The sequence below is a fragment of the Caretta caretta genome, chromosome 6 (genome assembly GCF_965140235.1).
Source record: "Caretta caretta isolate rCarCar2 chromosome 6, rCarCar1.hap1, whole genome shotgun sequence".
NCBI classification, from domain to species: Eukaryota; Metazoa; Chordata; order Testudines; family Cheloniidae; genus Caretta; species Caretta caretta.
The window spans coordinates 17,398,455-17,416,667 of record NC_134211.1 but is presented as its reverse complement, the minus strand read 5'-3'; the positions used below and the strand labels follow the sequence as shown (position 1 = coordinate 17,416,667).

At 59.6% G+C, this 18,213-nt stretch overlaps 1 protein-coding gene across 1 annotated transcript in view; it reads right to left on the bottom strand.

Moving 5' to 3' along the window:
- The window catches only part of PKP3 (plakophilin 3), a 35,185-nt gene continuing 16,972 nt past the window's right edge, over positions 1 to 18,213 (bottom strand). The window contains exons 2-13 of the mRNA XM_048855270.2: positions 15,669 to 15,760; positions 14,059 to 14,783; positions 13,212 to 13,335; positions 12,731 to 12,935; positions 9,207 to 9,381; positions 8,648 to 8,765; positions 7,079 to 7,243; positions 6,088 to 6,273; positions 5,214 to 5,367; positions 4,201 to 4,393; positions 3,444 to 3,531; positions 1 to 743 (exon numbers count right to left, since the gene is read on the bottom strand). Coding sequence (XP_048711227.1) covers positions 708 to 743; positions 3,444 to 3,531; positions 4,201 to 4,393; positions 5,214 to 5,367; positions 6,088 to 6,273; positions 7,079 to 7,243; positions 8,648 to 8,765; positions 9,207 to 9,381; positions 12,731 to 12,935; positions 13,212 to 13,335; positions 14,059 to 14,783; positions 15,669 to 15,760 — 2,261 coding nt within the window. The 3' untranslated portion in view covers positions 1 to 707. The remainder of the gene's footprint in view (positions 744 to 3,443; positions 3,532 to 4,200; positions 4,394 to 5,213; positions 5,368 to 6,087; positions 6,274 to 7,078; positions 7,244 to 8,647; positions 8,766 to 9,206; positions 9,382 to 12,730; positions 12,936 to 13,211; positions 13,336 to 14,058; positions 14,784 to 15,668; positions 15,761 to 18,213) is intronic.

Genomic DNA, 18,213 nt, shown 5'->3' with positions numbered 1-18,213 from the left:
CCGCTTCCTAATACATTGTGAGCATGATACAAGCCCCAGAAACCCATCACAACTAAACAAGTATGGCCCCACTAGCCCCAGGAAGCCAGGGGCTCCTGACACCATTGTCTCACTGTGTAAACACCTTCCCCTTTAAATCCCACAGACCCCAGGACAGAGCTGAGATCCTCCTTAATTTAAAAAATACAAGTCCATGGGGAGGTGGGTGTGCGCGGGGAATAATAATCATAGAGACATACTGCGTTAGGAGTAATCCAGAGGTCCAAGAAGACCTTGCAAAGCTCCCTTCGTGTCCTTACAGGTGCTGGCAGGACTCCTGTGCCATAGAATCCTAGAATCTCGGGGTTGGAAGGGACCTCAGGAGGCCATCTAGTCCAACCCCCTGCTCTAAGCAGGACCAATGGCCTGCCAAGCGGAGTCCTTTGTCTGCTCCTTGGGGCATACCCAGAGCAGTGCTGCTGGAGCGAAGGCTGCGCCGATGTCACCAGGGGAGGAGAGGCTCCCAATATGCTTGAAGAAGAAGCTGTAATGAATGCAAAAATGAGGCCGGCCAGCCAAGCTGCTACTGGTCTAGATGGAGGAGAATGGGAGCTGCAGCAAGGGGGGATTCCTGGGGCAGAGCCACAGTCTGTACTGCTGTGAGGACAATTTTCATCGGGAGAGCTAGGGCTGGTCAGTCCCGTCTCTGCCGCTCGGGGATGTTCGTCCTACAGAGCTAGGAAATCCTCCTTCCGGTAGCCCTTCTGCAAGACACAAACAGAGCGGTCCTAAGGAGAGAGATTTCTGCTGAGGAGCCCCAGCACCGCAGCCCAAGGGGGCAAGTCACACATGCAGGCCTGTGTTCTCTAAAGTGAGTGAGACCCACCCTCTGAAAGTCAGGCCCCTGTGAAGGGGTCTCAGGTTGGGCCTCCCAAATCACTCATCACTTAAAAATATGGGCCATAGAAAACCTCTCTCCTTCCTGGGCCCCCTGGGGTCGTGCAGCCCGTAAGCGGATCACACCAAGGTAGGGATGTAACCAGACTGAGAACCGATAGGACATGTTGTCCCCTTCCTTGGTCCCCCCAAGGCCATTTTTCCCTGGTGGGGGTTGAACGGCCATCGCCAACAGCTCATTAGACTGTCCTCTCATTTCTGAGCAGAGCTAAAAAAGCCAAGGAAATCAAAGACGAGAGAGGACACCGCTGTAGTGAAGCCAGGACCAGGAGTGGTGAGGCAGTGAGGGACAGTCTGAGAAGAATGAGGACCCTGCATATTTCCCATTAACAGGCTGCTTCCGAATTTCCTAGGCATCCCCCTCAGCCAACTGGTGCGTCAATCCCTGGGGCACCCAAACTCTGCCCAACCCAGGGCTGCATCAGCATCTCCCCAGGATCCCAAGGGCACCTCTAGTTTGCATAAAACGGAGCAGATGGCCTCACCTTGAGTACCAAGGAGTCTCCTGCAAGAGGTGACAGGCCCCAGCCCACCAAGCTTCATCTTAGCACCTCAGATCAAGATGGAGCAGGCGATGAGGGGACCCATAGTTTCCATGGGCTGCAGTGGGAGCTGTGGCTCACAGTTGAACCTCACTTAGGTGACCTGGAGCTCCCTCCGCTGTCCCTGTGCCATGTCCTGGGGAACACCCCCTCCAGAGTCTCAATCAGGAATTGGGGCAAGCAAGGAAGAGGCTACCCCCTGGGGAATTCACCCCAGGTTTCATGCTGAGCCCAGGAAGTTTAGGGAGTGCTGTGCTGAGGTCCTATCTGCTGACTGTGCTCACTGCTTGGATGGAAGAAGAAGCCCCCAGTCACCTGGGATGTCACTCCCTGAGCCAGCCCCAAAGTTCTCGGCAAGCCGAGGGTTAAAGAAATCCTTGTGGATGCTGGGTGTGTATGTCAGTCTCCCTCTGGCCACACCCTGACTCAGAAGGAGGCAGAGAACTGAAGACCAATGGTGGCCACAGCTCCCCACTGCCTTCCCAACGTCCTCCTGTCCCAGGGTGGGGTGGTCTTTTAAGGGGTGTGGGGGAGAATGGGGCTTAGCCCCCACCTGTCACTAACCAGCTGCCCCTCCCAGCCGGTGAGATAACAGGCCAACCAGCAGCTCACTCAAGGGGGAGAGCCATGGGAACGCTTCTGGAGGAGACCTTGCCATTCTGCTAGGGGCAAGGGTTGGCTGGGGAGCCTTGCTGGGTGGGCAGCAGCAGAAGCAGCCCTGCAGGGCCCAGGGCAGGCAGCAGGGCCTGGGTTTTCCGGTTGTGATTGAAGCTGAACTGTGTCTGCACAATGCAGCCCCGGGAAAAGCCAATGAAGTAGTGACCGTGGTGGGAGGTTCATTGATGCACTGGCTAGTGAGTTGGTCTCCCAGCTTACACTGGAGTGGGGAAACCACAGCCAGGTTTGGCGAGACCCTGTTACACCCCCCTCCAGGCTGACTGAACTCCCAGTTCTTAAAGTGATGGCCCTTGAACACCAGCCTCTTCCCGCCCACCTCCACCATCTGCTGGACCCCAGGCCATTCGTACGTGTGTCTTTCTGGGTGTGACTTATTCCCTGTAACGTGCCTGGGCTCTGGCTGCCTCTTCCTCACTGCTCAAACAAGACTGAAAGGAGGGTCCCCAGTCCACACAAGGCCTTGCCTCGACTAGGATTCAATGGGGTCATGTTAGCTAACACGTCTAGACAGAGCTCAGTGCCTTTAATGCACACAGAGCTGGTCAAGTTTGAGCTCCGACACAGCCAGCTTCAGATGGGTGAGCCTGCATCTTGACGGGGCTTTGCAGTTGGGTTAAGCTAACTTGACTGAGCTACCATGAACGAAGCATGCACGCACCCTGCCTGCCACCACAGAGCCTTAGCACAGTGAGTTACTAGGGCAGGTAGGAAAACAGAATTTCCCTTCGGCAGGAAAGCCCGACATTTGGAACAAAAACAAATTTCGAAACTGGAGTGAAAAGTCCACATTGTCCATGGAGCACAACTTCTGAAAAGTTTGGATTCAAAACCGGTGACATTTTTGACAGTGCTGAAACCATAGAAAACATGATATGTACTCTAAAGTGCATACAGATAATACGGAAATTCGAATATACATCAAAATGAAATGGAAACGATAAAGTCGAAGTGAAACACTTTGACTTTATCGAAACAAAGCCCTTTGACGCTTTCCCACCGAGCTCAGCACATGCCCATGGAATGTGCGGATTTTGACAAAACTGCATTTCCCCATGGAAAACGGTTGTGATGAAAAGTTTTTGACCAGCTCTCTTGGTTATCCTACGGCTGCTAATGCATGCTAACGACACACATCTTTTGTCCTAGTCTAGACAATGCCTTCAGGGAGAGTCCCACCATGTGCAAGCCAACCCGAAAGACAGCATTGGCTCCACCCCAGAGCGGAGCCACCCAACCAGAGGCTCAGCCGAGCTAGTGCTGAGCGCGCTGGCTCAGGGAGGAACGTACCATCTTGTAGTCCCGGTGCAGCTTGGTGTATTGCCACATGTTGGCCAGCAGGCTGGAAGCAGCTCTGGAGGACTTCTCGCTGTCCGAGCTAGGGCAAACACACAGAGGACACAATGACGCTACTTGTTCCTCTCCCGTTAGTGTCTGTCTGGCACAGGCCCAGGAAACACATGTGGGGACGGAGGGCGCTATGCGAGAGGCACTCTGAACAAAGGGTGAGGATTTGGCGGTGTGGGGAGAGCAAGAGAGAAGCCATGGAGTACACCAGGACCAGATGGTCACTGCTGCACTCAGGCCTGAGGGCCTCTCATCAAGACTGCCATGCTGGGTGTGGCTGGAGAAGTTACTGACACATCGGCCAGCCAAATCCTGGGAAGATGAAGCTGGGTGGCTACGAGTGTCCCATAAACATATTGGGGCGAGAGAATTATCCCCCAAGGTGCGCTCCCTTAGGGTAAGGACCTGGGATGATTCACAGGAGGAATTCCTGGTGAGAAGACCCTCTCAGTGGTCCTGGGACCGCTCTCGGAGAGTGTACTGGGTGCTCGGACCAGCCCAAGCCCTGAGGGGGGTGGGGGCTACAGACTGGCCAGGAAGTCCCCTGTCTCCCACCACACTGATCTGGAAATTCAGGCCAGAAGAGGCTCTCAGACGTTGACGTGAGCTGAGCTCCTGTGCCCAAGGAGCGGAGGGGCAGGGCTGACGGCTGGCTAACTGGGCTGGCAGGGAAGACACGCAGGCTCCCGTCAGCTCCTACCTGTCCCTTTTCTTCTTGATGTAGAAGAGCTTCCGGAGGCCGTCGAAGTAGACGATGTCGCGGGCGGCGATGGGGCTCTCCACCACCAGGTTGTTCAGCACAGCGATGATGTTCACGATGACGTCGGTCGGGGGCTCCTTGTCGCCGAGGCCCCCGGGGAGCTTCTCAATCAGGTGGCTCACCACCTTGGTCGCTGCCGAGGCAAACGGATCGGCGTCAAGGGCTGGCTCTACGGTCTGGAGCAAAGCACTGGGGACGGGGCCACCACAGCGTCACCCAGGCCATGCAGCAGCAGACCTGGCTGACGGGATAGCAACACGCGCAATGGGGAGAGAGGCCTAGTGGGGTGCAGCAAAGGCCAGGACTGCCTGGGTCTCACTGAATGGCCTAAAGCAGGGAATCAGCCACGCAACTCCCAGGCGGCACTAAACTGAAGGGAGGTGCAAAAGCGAGTGAGGACCGAGAGAGCCCTACAGAGCCACCTTTGGTATTTTAATAGCACAAAAGGTGCTTAGACGTGCGGGCAGAAAACAGGTAGGGATTCAGCCTGGGAAAGGCTGTTAAAACACCTGGGGCCTTGGAAATGCTGTGAGCGTCTGCGGGGTGGACGAGTGGCTTAGAGGGGAGTGTGCCGTGCGCTGTTTATTCGTTTGCAGTGTAGATTACTGCAATCTCTGGGCACCTAGCAAATGGCTGCCAGTGCCCAGCTGTATGCGCAGCGGGGTCGTGCCATCAGCCAAGGTAGGGACGGCCTGTCTGTGCAGAGCTCTGCTAGGGGTGTTTGGGCCCCTCTAGGCCCGGAAGGCATTGAGGTGCCCAGGGGAGTGAGAAAGCACTAACTAGGCCTGGCTGGCCCCAGGGACGACGGGCACAGGCAGTAAGAGGAGCAGGGAAGGTCTCTCAGAAGAGCGGCCTGTTGCTAGCGGCGGCTCCTGCCCCATCTAACCCCTGCTGCCATCGACGGCCGCTGTCAGCCCTGGGCTCTCCCTGCAGCCCCCGCCCCCAGCACTCACACATCTCGTCCTTGTTGCGCGCGTTGCGGGACAGATTGCGGATCAGCCCCGTCAGGGAGCGCAGCTGGTGGTGGTCAGCCGTGCGGACTCGGTCCAGCACGGGGTTCAGGATCCGCTCCTGCTCCAAAGCCACCCTGCTCAGCACGCCAGCCCACTGGGGATGGGGATAGAGAAAGGGAGAGTTACAGGGGTGTTGCACCCTGGGCTTTTCAATACCGACCCATCCCACCCTCACTACCCCCATCCCTTCCACCTCTAGCCCATGTATCCCCCCCATCCCCACCACCCCATGCATCCACCTGATCCCTGCCACGCCCACGCCCCGCCCACATATCTCCCTCTCCCATATCTACCACCCCATCTCCCCACCCCATTCTCAGGGTGGGGGGCCCACTCCATCCCTCTGGCGCTGCCTTCCCTAGCCCCCTCACACCCATATTTCACCCTCCCCCACTGCCCTGGAGACAACTCTGCTGCAGTAGGGAGGGCTGGAGGCAAACTGCTCCCAGCCTGCCCTTGAATGCTGCCAGCTGCAAGGTAATGGTGGGCACAGGGGGGATGAGACCAGGGCACGTGGCATCACTTCCTGGAGGGCGGGTACAGAGGCTCAGCTCAGCCTGATCCCTCTGGGCCAGTCATCTCACCCTCAGCAGCTGGGCAGAGGTGACCAGAAGCCCTGGAGACCTACAGCTCGGCCAGCCTCCCTGCATTACCCCACCGCGGAGTCCAGCCTCCGAGGCGGATTCAGGCCGGGCCTCTCGGCAGTGGTGGCTCCAGTCTGTGCCAGGCTGGGGGAGGTGTGGCCCACCATGGCCAAGGGGTAGGACGCAGCCTGGGCGGGATGGGACTGGGCTGTCCCCAGGCCCAATCTCACCCTCCGGTCTCCGGCGGTGATGTTCTGCAGCGCCCCCGAGGCCGCCTCCGTGGTGTGTTTGTTCAGCTCGCACCGCTGCAGCAGCCGGTTGTAGATGCCCACGATCTGCGGGTTCCAGAGCCACTCCATCCCTTTGGGGTCCTTGGAGACCTCCGTGAAGGTCACCATGTCTGTGTTCATGTGGTGCTGGGGGGCCGAGGAGAGAGACCAGCCCGTCAACAGAGAAACACAGCCCGACGGGGGCCCTGCGCACATGGGGCAGCCCCGCTTCCCTCTCACCTCCGTCCCCAGCCCCATGGCCCCCCATCCCTACCACCCAGAAGCAACGCAGCTGCCCTAAAAGTGGAGGGGCCACCAGCACAGAACAATGGCCCTGCCTCCATGCCACCCCTTCCCCCGAGGCCCTACCCCACCCCAGCCCCCACCTCGCACTGCTCATTCCCCCAAAGCCCTGCCCCCCATCTTCCCCTCAAAACCCCACCCCCAATCACTCCTCTCTGCCCTTCCCCCCCATCACTCACCCTCACGGCCACCAGTGGGAGAGCACCACCCTTCCAGCTGCACTTTTAAAAGCGACGGGGCCATGGCCTCTTGGTCTCCCCCCATCCCTTTGACCCCCATTCTCTTCCCTATCACCCCTGCCCCCATGAGCACCCGGCTCTATCCCTTGATTTGTGACCCCCGTCTCTCAGCTGGCCACGCGGGCTCACCAGGGGAGCGTTCCAAAGCCAGGCACACAAGTATTCATGGAAACCCATTTTTAAATGTCCCCGCGGGTGGGACGGTGCGCACGCTCTCCGCCAATCACAGACTCGGAAGAGCACCAGGTGATCAGTCACCCACCCCCTGATCCACTGCCCACTGGAGGCTTCCGGCCTGGCGCCGGGTCGCTGAACCAATGATCCGCTCGCCCCTCGTTTCAGCGACCCAGCTCATCGCTCACTGGCCGTGTCCTATTCGAGTCCCCTCCTGTTCCCCGCCCCATTCTCACCTCTCGCACTCGCCTGCCCTGGGGGCTGAAGCAGCCCACCAGCTCCCCCGTCCCAGCGGTGCCGTCCCGCCGGTGCCCCTCCAGCCGCTGCAGCGAGGACGGGGGCATCTCATCGTACAGGCGGTAGGAGAGGTTCCGCAGCACGCACACAGCGTTCTCCACGCTCTGGGGACGGGGGAAGCGGGATCAGCCTGGGCCACTCACTCCAGCTGGCTCGCCTTTCAGAGCCCACGTGGGAGAGGCTCTGGCTGGACCGTCCCGCCCAGCACTACTTACTAGAGCCTGGGCCCAGCCAAAGGGGAGGCTGGGAACAGGGCCTCCCATCAGGGCTGGGCTAGTGCTCCCACAGTGCCAACGTGACCAACAAAGCCCACAGCCAGCCAGCCCATGTCTAATGTGCCCATCACCCTGGTATCGGGGTGCCAGTTCACTCTCCCGGCTCAGTGCCCTGGTTTGAGGGGCTCCCAGTGAACAGGGACACAGCCCTGCCCTGGGACGGTTCATGAAGGTGATCAATGATCAGATGCATGAGGCGATCAGTTTCCCATTCCCTTCTCCACCTTGCCGGGCTTGGGAAACTGTCCCCAAACCTCACACCCTTGGCGGCGGGGCCGAACCGTACCAGGAACTGTGGTCCCCGCAGTGCCCCGTTGTGGAGAGCTGGAGCACGGCTCAGTCTGTGCCTGAGAGGCGGACAGAGGCACGGACTTTACGAATGAAAACACTCCGCATTCGGGGACGAAGGGGTCCTGAGTGTCCCCCCAGCAGCCCTGGCCTCGCTCCCAGCATCCCAACCCCCACGTCCCTCCAGGCCCCCTGCCGCTGGGGCTCCTCCCGTCTGGGTCAGGAGGCCCTGACTCTGAGGGGAGGGTGGCTCAGACACAGGCTACACGCTGCTGGAGCCAGCCCACTGCCCTCCTCCTCCTGAAGAGGTGTGCAGGGGAGGGGGCCGTGGCCTGGGAGGGAGCTGGGGGCATTGCACATAGGCTGTACGGCCCCTCCATTGGGGCAGGAGTTTAGCTGGATGGCCCACGGCCAATCGGCTGGCAAAGGGCTCCGGGAGGCTGGCGACTGCTCACTAAAGGGCTCTGACAGCTGCAGCTCTAGGGGTTAGGCTGCCTGTGGGGACTACGCCTGGTCCCCCCAGCCACTCGGCATGGAGCAGCCCCAGGGCACTCAGCCGGCCCAGCCTGCTCTCCACTATGGCAGAGCCATGGCAGGCTGCAGGCTGGCTGGGGGTGGAAACACCCCATTGTTCTCAAGCGGGGCTGGCCAGGCCGCACGGGGGAGGCTGGGGGCTGGCTGAGGTCAGGACTGGTGCCTGGGCTGTGCTGCCAGGGGCAGGGGAGATAAGCACTTTGGGGCAGGGCCTGGCAGACCTCAGGCATGTGGGGAGGGGCTAAGGAAGTTGGTACCGCGGTGAAGAGCTGCTCCAAGTCAGGAGGAAGCAGAGACAGTGAGAGAGCCACACCCCAGCCTAGGCTGTTCGCTCTAGGTGGTGAAGACGAGGGGCTGGGCCCCCAGCGCAGACAGGCAGCTGCAGACTCCCTCTGGGGGCGGGGGGCTCACCTTGTCCTCTGACTTCCCCACCTCCAGAGCGCTGTTGATGTAATTGATCATGGAGTCCACCAGCCCGTGGCATTCGCGCATCTTCTGCCGGGTCTGCTGGCTGGCGGAGCTGAGGTTCCTGCAGGGGGAACCCAGGGCCCAGCACTGAGAGACGGAATCTCCCCTGCCAACCCATGCCCCCAGCCTCTGCCGGGACCCCCTCCTCGGCCAGGCCAGAGCCAGTGCCCATCTAAGGGGGGGATTCCCTCTCCATCAGTAGCCAACGCTGGATGCTGCCGAGGGCAGTGTGAACCCCCCTGTAACGTCCCTCCGTGTGGAATACTAACTCTGGGCTGGGCATTGCTGCCTGTCCAGTTCGGGCCCTGCAGCGTGAGGACTGGGGATACAGTGTCCCGCCCAGGGGGCATGCAGGCCTTGTTCATAACACTGGGGGCCAGAACCAATACCAGAACCTAGAAAGTCTCCACTACTCTCGGCCCAGAGCTCCCCCGGCCCCCGTGGCTCAGCGGCCAGGGCGCAGGGCACGCTCTCTATACCCAGGGGCTGGTAGAGCTGGTACCTGAGGAGGCCGGTGGAGTTGTAGAAGATCTCTGCTTCTGAGGCGTTCTGCTGGATGATGGCAGCGCTGCCCGTGCCGGAGAGCGGGGTCAGGATCAGGTCGGTGAGATGTTCCAGGGTGTCCCGAGCCAGCCGGTCCTTTAGGGTGTCGCTGGAGGAGAGATTCCACAGGATCCCTGCAGGTCGCAGAGAGCAGCACTTAGCCCCAGAGAGCATCCAAACGGGTTAAACTCCTGGGCCATTTGTACCGGGGTTCACGTTCCCCTTCCTCTGACAAGCCTGCTGGGCTAGCTGCCCCTTCCCAGCTGCCACTTGAGCGTCCCATAGTGCGGGGGCTGCCACCCTTGGCTTGCAAGGGGGCTCCACGAGCAAGTGACCTTTGCCTCCCCCTCACCTCTATGCCTGAATCCAGCAGGCGGCCTCTGATCTGCAGCCAGGGGAGGAGGCAGGGCTCAGAGGACTCTTCCCATCCCACGGGAAGCTCAGAAACCCCGATGCAGTGACTTGACTCCCAGAATGGCAGGCACGCTGCACAATCCACCGAGTTTTGCTGGCTTCATTCATGGCCCTGCTCTATGTGGATGGGCAGCCTCTCGGGGTGGGGTCTAATTACCTGGGGCTGTTAGTCATCAACCAGCTGCACACAGGCAGCCAGGGAAGGGGACCCGCTGCCCCCCAGTTCTGATGAGCCCAAGGAGCGGCACTGACAGACATAACTAGCAGGGGGAGTTGGGAGTTGGGTTCAAGTCCTGCCTCTACCACAGACTCTGTCTGTGCCCCAGGGTGAGTCACTCGGTGTGTCTGAGCCCCATCTGGAAAATGGGGACAACGCCTCCGAGGGTTGTTGTGAGACTAACTCTGACTGTGAGGCACTCAGCTACTCAGCCACAGAGAGACTCCCTGCTGCCGAGCTTCTGCCCACGCTGCATCTGGTGTTTTAGCAACAATGGCCGAGATTCCCTCGCTGGTGTGAATTCACTGTAGTGGGGCTTTGATGATTTATGCCAGCTGAGGACCCAGTGCCGTGGGGGGACAGCTCTGATCTCTCCGGGAGGCAACGGGACCTAACAAAGAGGCGCTTACCTGCGAGGCACTCCCTGTGTGCAGGGCAAGCCAGCCTGGGGCTGAGCTATCTGGCCATGGCTCTCTCCATGCTCCAGCTGCATTTAGCTAAAACCACTTTCACAGACTCCATTACACTTGTAATAGGCATTAAACCCTTCGCATCATCGCTCCTGGGCCCGGCTTTCCCATTAGCTCTGGTATAGGCTGAGACAATCAGAGCCTGGCGGGCAGGATTAGAAAGGGCCTTTGTAACAGAGGCAAATGTAATCTCTGCTCTTGGCCCCTCCCTGCACAGCGCTGCCTGCAAGACACAAAGGCAGGTGGAATCTGGCCCCTGGCCAGGGCCCAATCTCCCCCTCCACCATTCATCTCACTCCCTCTCTGCTCTCTCCAGCAGCAGCAGCCAGCCTGGGCAAGAGAAGCCTGTATCCCTCCCCCATCTCTATATCTGCTTCAGCTCCCCTCTCTTATCAGCACGCTCCCCGCTGGGGTGTAGCCCAGCCTGGTTACATAAAAGGGACAGCATCCCTTCCCATTCCAGGGTGGCCTGATCGCTGGCTGGTCTCTCCTCCCACCGGCAGGGCAGGACAGTCTGAGCTACCAATCCACCGCAGGTTCCCTTGCCTGAGCCCCGCCTGGCCCCACAGTGATAAGATCCAGAGCTGGCTGGCTGTACAGTAACCCAGGCTGCCAGCAGGGTTCGTGCCTGCTCTCCCTGGCACGCCCATGGGCCCTGACAGTATGGTGTAGAACCAACCGTGCGGTGATACTAACCCCGGAGGAGTGAAGTTCAGCACAAGGCTGGCTGGGGGGACTGGGCTCCTGCGCTGCCAGAGGCATCTCTCCAGCTGTGGCCCCCCTACCATCGCTCCCTGGCCTGTGGCAGAACTGGGCCACGTAACCCCTGGGCCTCAGCACACTCCGGTCAAGGAACCTTTGCCCCATCAGCATGTAAAGACATGCTGAGGCCACCAGCGGGGCGGGGCACAACCATAGCTTGGCCTGGTACTTTCTAACAAGGGGGCTTGTACGGCTCCATCACCCATTTAATGTATTTATCCTCACAACACTCCTGCAATATAGGGCTGTGCTATTAACCCCAATTTGGGGGTGGGGACCTGAGGCAAAGAGACTATGGGCTAGAGTCACAAAGGTCCTTAGGGGGCCTAGCTCCCACTGAAATATCTAAATACCTTTAAGGATCTGAATTGCCCAGGGTCACCCAGGAAGTCTAAGGCACAGCAGGGAATTGAACCCAGCTCTCCTGAGTGCTAAGCCAGGGCTCTAACCACTAGGCCATCCCTTGCACTCCAACAGACACTCTTAATGCTCACTATTCAGGATTGCGCTTGTCGGGCCTCAGAGGCTGAGGAGCCATTCCCTCTCCTGCCATTGCTGCTGGGCAATAGGGTTTAACGGCATCTTATCTGAACCCTAAAGTAGAACTAGGCAAACAGTTCCAATGTATCTGTTTCCCGTCTTTCATCAAAGTCAGAAATTTTGTCCCAAAACATTTTTTTTCATTGAAATGTCAACATTTGAAAAACATCAACTAGCCCAACTCAAACGCCTTCCTCTCCCAGTATCTATCCAGTCTAGTGCCACCTGATAGAGACCTGGTGTAACTACAACAGGAGCCAAAGGGGTGAAGAATGAGGTGGAAGACGAAGAAAGAGCTATTTTGGCCATTTTTGGCTGATCCCAAAAGAATGCGCTGCCACCTGTACAACTGCCTGGGAACATCCACTGTGGCGAAGGGGCTGTCAGGACTCTCAGGACAACCCCCTGTTTTAGATGCTCCCAACTTTCTGGTAACTTCTTGATGAGCTGAAAGTTTCCAGGCTTGGCTCCACCCAAAGAGGGATTTTTTTTTAAAGCTGGAGTGAGATCTTGTTAGCCTTTGCTAAGACGTGGAGGTTCCCTGTCATTAGTCTGAGCAAAGCTTTCTGATGGTTTTTGTGCTTGCACGTAAGTTCGCCAGCCGGCTGCTCCTCACTGAGGACTAGGGCCCTGTGCTGGCTGCAAAAGCAGCATGTGCATAGAAGGTGGGAACGCAAGGAGGTGGGGTTGAACAGGATTCTGGGGAGCCAGCAGTGGGATCTGGGGAAGAAGGGGGCTGTGATTTTGCACTGGAGGGATAACAGGGATGCAGTCTAGAAGATCTGGAGCTGGATTTAGACTCAGGAGACCTGGGTCCTATTCCCAACTCTGCCACTGGCCGGTTGGGTGATCTTGGGCAGGTGACTGCATCGTCTTGTGCCTCAGTTTCCCCTTCCACCCTTTGTCCATTTAGACTGTAGTCTCATTGGGACTATGTGTGTGTACAGCACCTGGCACAATGGGGCCCAGATCTCAGCTGGGGTCTATAGGTGCTTCTGCAATACAAGCAATTTAGCAGTAACCCCAACAGACCCGCTTCCCTTTCCCTGCTCAGCCCGGTGCTCCCTCCCACGCACTGACCCGTGACGTTCTTGCGCAGCTCGTCGTCCTGCGCACGCAGCGTCCTCATCAGCTCGTAGATGCCATTCTCCTCCACCAGCGCCAGCTTGTTCTCGGCATTGTCATAGATGAGGTTGCGCATGGCGCCGGTGGCATGGCGCTGCAGCTCCTGGTTGGGGTGGTTGAAAAGCTTCACCAGCTTGGGCACGGCTTGGAGGCTGCGAGCCTGGAAGAGAGACAGGGCGGCGGGTGAGTGGTGGTGGGGCCTGTAGGCCCAGGAGTCTGTCCTGGCCTCCACTGGGCGGGGAAGGAGCAGGGCCCCTGTGGAAGTGTCACGGCCTGGCTAGGAGCTGCCGCTGCAGAGTGCTGGGGCTGTATCCCTGCCCTCAGCATGTTCTGTCAGCACCTGAGTCGACAGCCGGGGCTGAGAGGCTGGGGCGGCCCTTTCCCAGCATGCCTTTGGCGTCTGCCCCCATGCACCCATCCTCGCCTTGCCCCTCACCTGCTTCTTGGCGTCGCTGTCGCTGTAGCACCTGTGCTGGATGTAGGCGGCTCCCAGCACCTGCAGGTTGGGGTCACTGGCCATCAGGTACTTCACTGCTGACGGCAGGTCAATGTCGTCAAACCTGCAAACCAAGGGAGGGTCAGGAGTGGCCACCACGCCCCCTCAGGGCTCCCTCCTGCCCACCTCACAGCAGGGCTCCACCACGTCCTGCATGCTTTGCCGAGGCGCCCACCAATTCGACCCATGTCACTCCTTCACCAGGCCCAGGACACGGGGTCGCCCACCTCTGGTCAAAGATGACTGGCCAGGGCAGGGCTTTTTCAGATCCCACCATGCTGCTCCTAACTCAGCCTGTAGGGGTCACTCCTGAGCAACATGAGCTACCCCTCCCACGCCCAGAGCCAAGTGGGTCCCGACTGTAGAACTGCCATCCGGAGCAATGCTAGCCCAGGAAGCAACAGGGCCCAGGGCAGTCCTTTGCAACAGCATCAGTACTGCTGGGCCACTTCGCTGCTGCTCCAGCTCCCCTCTGCTTTGCCACCGCACGCTATGGATGATCTGGTGAGCTGCAGAATTTACCAGTCGTACGGGGCCGCATCAGGCAACAGGTCGAGCCCTTAGACGGAGGGATGGTCGTGCCCCAGACCATCCACAATGCCGGAGACTATGGAAATGCACCAGGGAGGCAGACCCGGGAACCAACAGAAGGGAGGCTACGCCAGGCCCAGAAGCCCAGTTCCCCTGGTCCGTCTCAGGAAACTCGGCACGTTCCTTGATCCTTGTCCAGGTTGGCTGGGAGCTTCACAGGCCACCCCTGCCCCCGAGTTACCCCCTGCACACTCACCCGCCGGAGTAGGAGAGCTGGGTCGTCAGCGTGTTGTGTCCGTTGTACATGTCGATGGCGCGCAGGTCCTGCAGGTGGTGGTTGGACTCAGCCAGGCTACGCACAGAGGGGGCCCGGGCGCTGCGCTCAATCATGCCCGCGTAGGAGCTCCCCACGCCCGGCTGGGAGGCCGGGAGGCTGCTGAAGGAGCCAGTGCTCAGGCGGGAGCGGTTGTTGCTCTGGAAGCGCTGAAGCGTGCGCATGGCGGGCGCACGGATGGTCCGGTTCTGAGGCACCTCCACGCTGTCCATCCAGTCGCCTGGCCCCTTCATCCCAGTGTTGGAGCCAGCACTCATCTGCCTCTCGAAGGTGTAGGCTCTGGTGAAGTTGCCATTGTTTCTGCGTCTATAGAGGGCATCCGGGCTCAGCTGCTCCGAGATCATGCTGTAGCGGTCATCCATGCCTGCAGGGCTGCCCAGCCCATCTGCCAGGCGCAGCGACCGCAATGACATGGTGTCGAAGTTCGGCCGGGCTTGGTAGTTCCGCTCGTGGAAGGAATTGGGCCGCGCGGAGGTGCTGGCGGCCTGCGAGAGAGTGTAGCTCATACCGTAGGCTGGGCCCTGGGGCACGCCCCCGTTGCTGATGGTAGCCATCCTCTTGTGAGGTGTGAGGTCCACAGCTGACCGGGAGGACCAGCCAATGGACTTGGTGGTGCTGTACTCATTCTTGGCTGGTGGCTGGTATAGCTGGGGGAGACGGGGAGAAACGGGTCAGCAATGTCTCATTTCAATAGGAAACACACAGCATGTCTTGCTAACTTCTGGCTCAACAAAGTGAGCCTGGGATCTGAGAATCAGGCTGGGGTCTTTTCCTCTCACCCTTCAACACCAAGAGGAGAAATTCTGCAGGCTCAGTTCCACCCTCAGTAATGCCTGTACAGCCTCCACGACGGCCACTGAAAGCTCACAAGGTTGCAGATATCTGACGCTCTCGGCTGGAGATAGTGGGTTGGACAGGTGTACTGGGAGTCACCACTGGGCCTGCAGACCTGTTAGCACTGGAGGGGACGAGTGAAAGGGAACCAACCTGGTGTGACTCTCAGATCCCAGCTGAGTTTGTTGGTTTTGAAAACACCATTTGACGGGGAGGCCTTGAGAGACCAAGGGAGAAACCCTGGCCCTAGCGAATGGAAGTTTTGCCATTGACTTTGGTGGAGCCAGGATTTCACCCACTAACCAAGGTGGCACGTTTGACCATGCTGCAGCACAGAGCTGGGCTCTGAGGCCTGCAGAGCTCTCTGACTGCCAAGTGGTCTTACTGCCCCATGGGAGGTTTGTCCACCACTAGAGAACCTCGCTCCCCTCCCTCCTCCCTGACTGGCGCCTGGGGGAAATGAGCCCCCCACTACCATTATCAGGACCAAGAGCTTCCCCACACCTGGCTTGGAACCCAGCCATCCACTGCCAGTGACTAGGCTTCCTAAGGGCTACAGGAAGAGAGGCAACTAGCGGGTGGCCTGATCTCGCGTGCCGATGGCTGGGTTCCAGATGTAATAGTGATGGGAGCCATATAACGACACATCAGCCAAACCGACCTGTCTAGCCACACACTGCAGGTGAGCTGGTACTTACAGTGCCCTTGGGGTCTAAACCATTGGTCTGGGATCTGGAGCTGAAGGACTTCTGCAGGGTGTTGCTGTACTGGCCCTGGGAGGAGCTGCCACCTGCAGGACACACAGACAGACAGACAGCGTTCAGCAAAGCTAGAAATGAGCTGTGTGCGTTCAAAGCACAGCACTAGAGGAATGGGGACTGGGACAGCCCTGGGCGGGGGCGTCAAGAGGAGATCCTACACCTGGATCTGAATACCCAATGCTCTGATGGGGGGGATGTTGTAATCTGGATTTGGTGACTGTCTGCAATTGGCTGAACCGCACCCCTGGAGCCAAACACCCACACACTGTTGTGGAGCCTGGCTTTGGCTCAGGAGCTTTGGAATGCTGCAGCCGGCTGGGACCCATCCCTGCTTGGTAGCCACAGGGAGCTTCCCACGTCATGGGGTGGGGCGCTATAGGGTGTATGAGGTGTACGTAAAATACCCGCCAGGGTCCCATCTCTGTGCCGAGGGCTCAGCGTGGGCTGCCTCTAGTGCCCGGTGAATGAATGGCCTGTGTTAGTGGAGGGAAAGGTGGGAGCCGGTCATCTGCTGCACTTAAACCTCCCAAGCACGGGTTCGACACAGCTGCAGCACCGAGCCCCTCACGGCACACGGCCAGCCCAGGAAAGCCCAGGAGCTCACCCAGGAGCCGCACGGGGATGTGGCTGAGTGAACGAGGGATGCCCTGCAAGTGACAGTAGATTAGCTGCCTGTGGGAGAATTCTCTGTCGTGACCCACAGCAACTTCTTCTAGGCCAGCCCTGGGCTCCCCCAGCCCCCACCCAGCTCAGTCCTGCTCTGTAGCACCCCCGATAGTCCAGTCCTGGGTCCCACCCAGCTCTGCCCATGCACCCCTGTCCTGAGCTTCAGCCCCCCTTGTACCCCAGCCTTTGGACCCACCCAGCTTTGATAATGCTCCCCAGTCTCGACCTGCACTCCTCTGCTTTTCCAGCCTTGGCCCCATGCAGCTGTGCCAACACACCCCATCCTGACCTACAGTCCCCCACTAGTCCAGCCCTGGCCCCACACATCTCTGCCAACACACCCCAGTCCTGACCCACAGCCCCCCCCACCCCCCCGCTATCCCAGTCCTAGACCTGCACACGGTTCTGCCAACACACCCCAGTCCTGACCTACAGTCCCCCCACCCCCCGCTATCCCAGTCCTCGACCTGCACACGGTTCTGCCAACACACCCCAGTCCTGACCTACAGCCCCCCCCAGCCCCCCGCTATCCCAGTCCTTGACCTGCACACGGTTCTGCCAACACACCCCAGTCCTGACCTACAGTCCCCCCCACCCCCCCGCTATCCCAGTCCTCGACCTGCACACGGTTCTGGCAACACACTCCAGTCCTGACCTACAGCCCCCCCCACCCCCCCACTATCCCAGTCCTCGACCTGCACACGGTTCTGCCAACACACCCCAGTCCTGACCTACAGTCCCCCCCGCTATCCCAGTCCTTGACCTGCACACGGTTCTGCCAACACACCCCAGTCCTGACCTACAGTCCCCCCCACCCCCCCGCTATCCCAGTCCTCGACCTGCACACGGTTCTGGCAACACACCCCAGTCCTGACCTACAGTCCCCCCCCGCTATCCCAGTCCTCGACCTGCACACAGTTCTGCCAACACACCCCAGTCCTGACCTACAGCCCCCCCCCCCCCCCCCGCTATCCCAGTCCTCGACCTGCACACAGTTCTGGCAACACACCCCAGTCCTGACCTACAGTCCCCCCACCCCCCCGCTATCCCAGTCCTCGACCTGCACACGGTTCTGCCAACACACCCCAGTCCTGACCTACAGTCCCCCCCGCTATCCCAGTCCTGACCTACAGTCCCCCCACCCCCCTGCTATCCCAGTCCTCGACCTGCACACGGTTCTGCCAACACACCCCAGTCCTGACCTACAGTCCCCCCCCGCTATCCCAGTCCTGACCTACAGTCCCCCCACCCCCCCGCTATCCCAGTCCTCGACCTGCACACGGTTCTGGCAACACACCCCAGTCCTGACCTACAGTCCCCCCACCCCCCCGCTATCCCAGTCCTCGACCTGCACACGGTTCTGCCAACACACCCCAGTCCTGACCTACAGTCCCCCCCGCTATCCCAGTCCTCGACCTGCACACGGTTCTGGCAACACACCCCAGTCCTGACCTACAGTCCCCCCCCGCTATCCCAGTCCTCGACCTGCACACAGTTCTGCCAACACACCCCAGTCCTGACCTACAGCCCCCCCCCCCCCCCCGCTATCCCAGTCCTCGACCTGCACACAGTTCTGGCAACACACCCCAGTCCTGACCTACAGTCCCCCCACCCCCCCGCTATCCCAGTCCTCGACCTGCACACGGTTCTGCCAACACACCCCAGTCCTGACCTACAGTCCCCCCCGCTATCCCAGTCCTGACCTACAGTCCCCCCACCCCCCTGCTATCCCAGTCCTCGACCTGCACACGGTTCTGCCAACACACCCCAGTCCTGACCTACAGTCCCCCCCCGCTATCCCAGTCCTGACCTACAG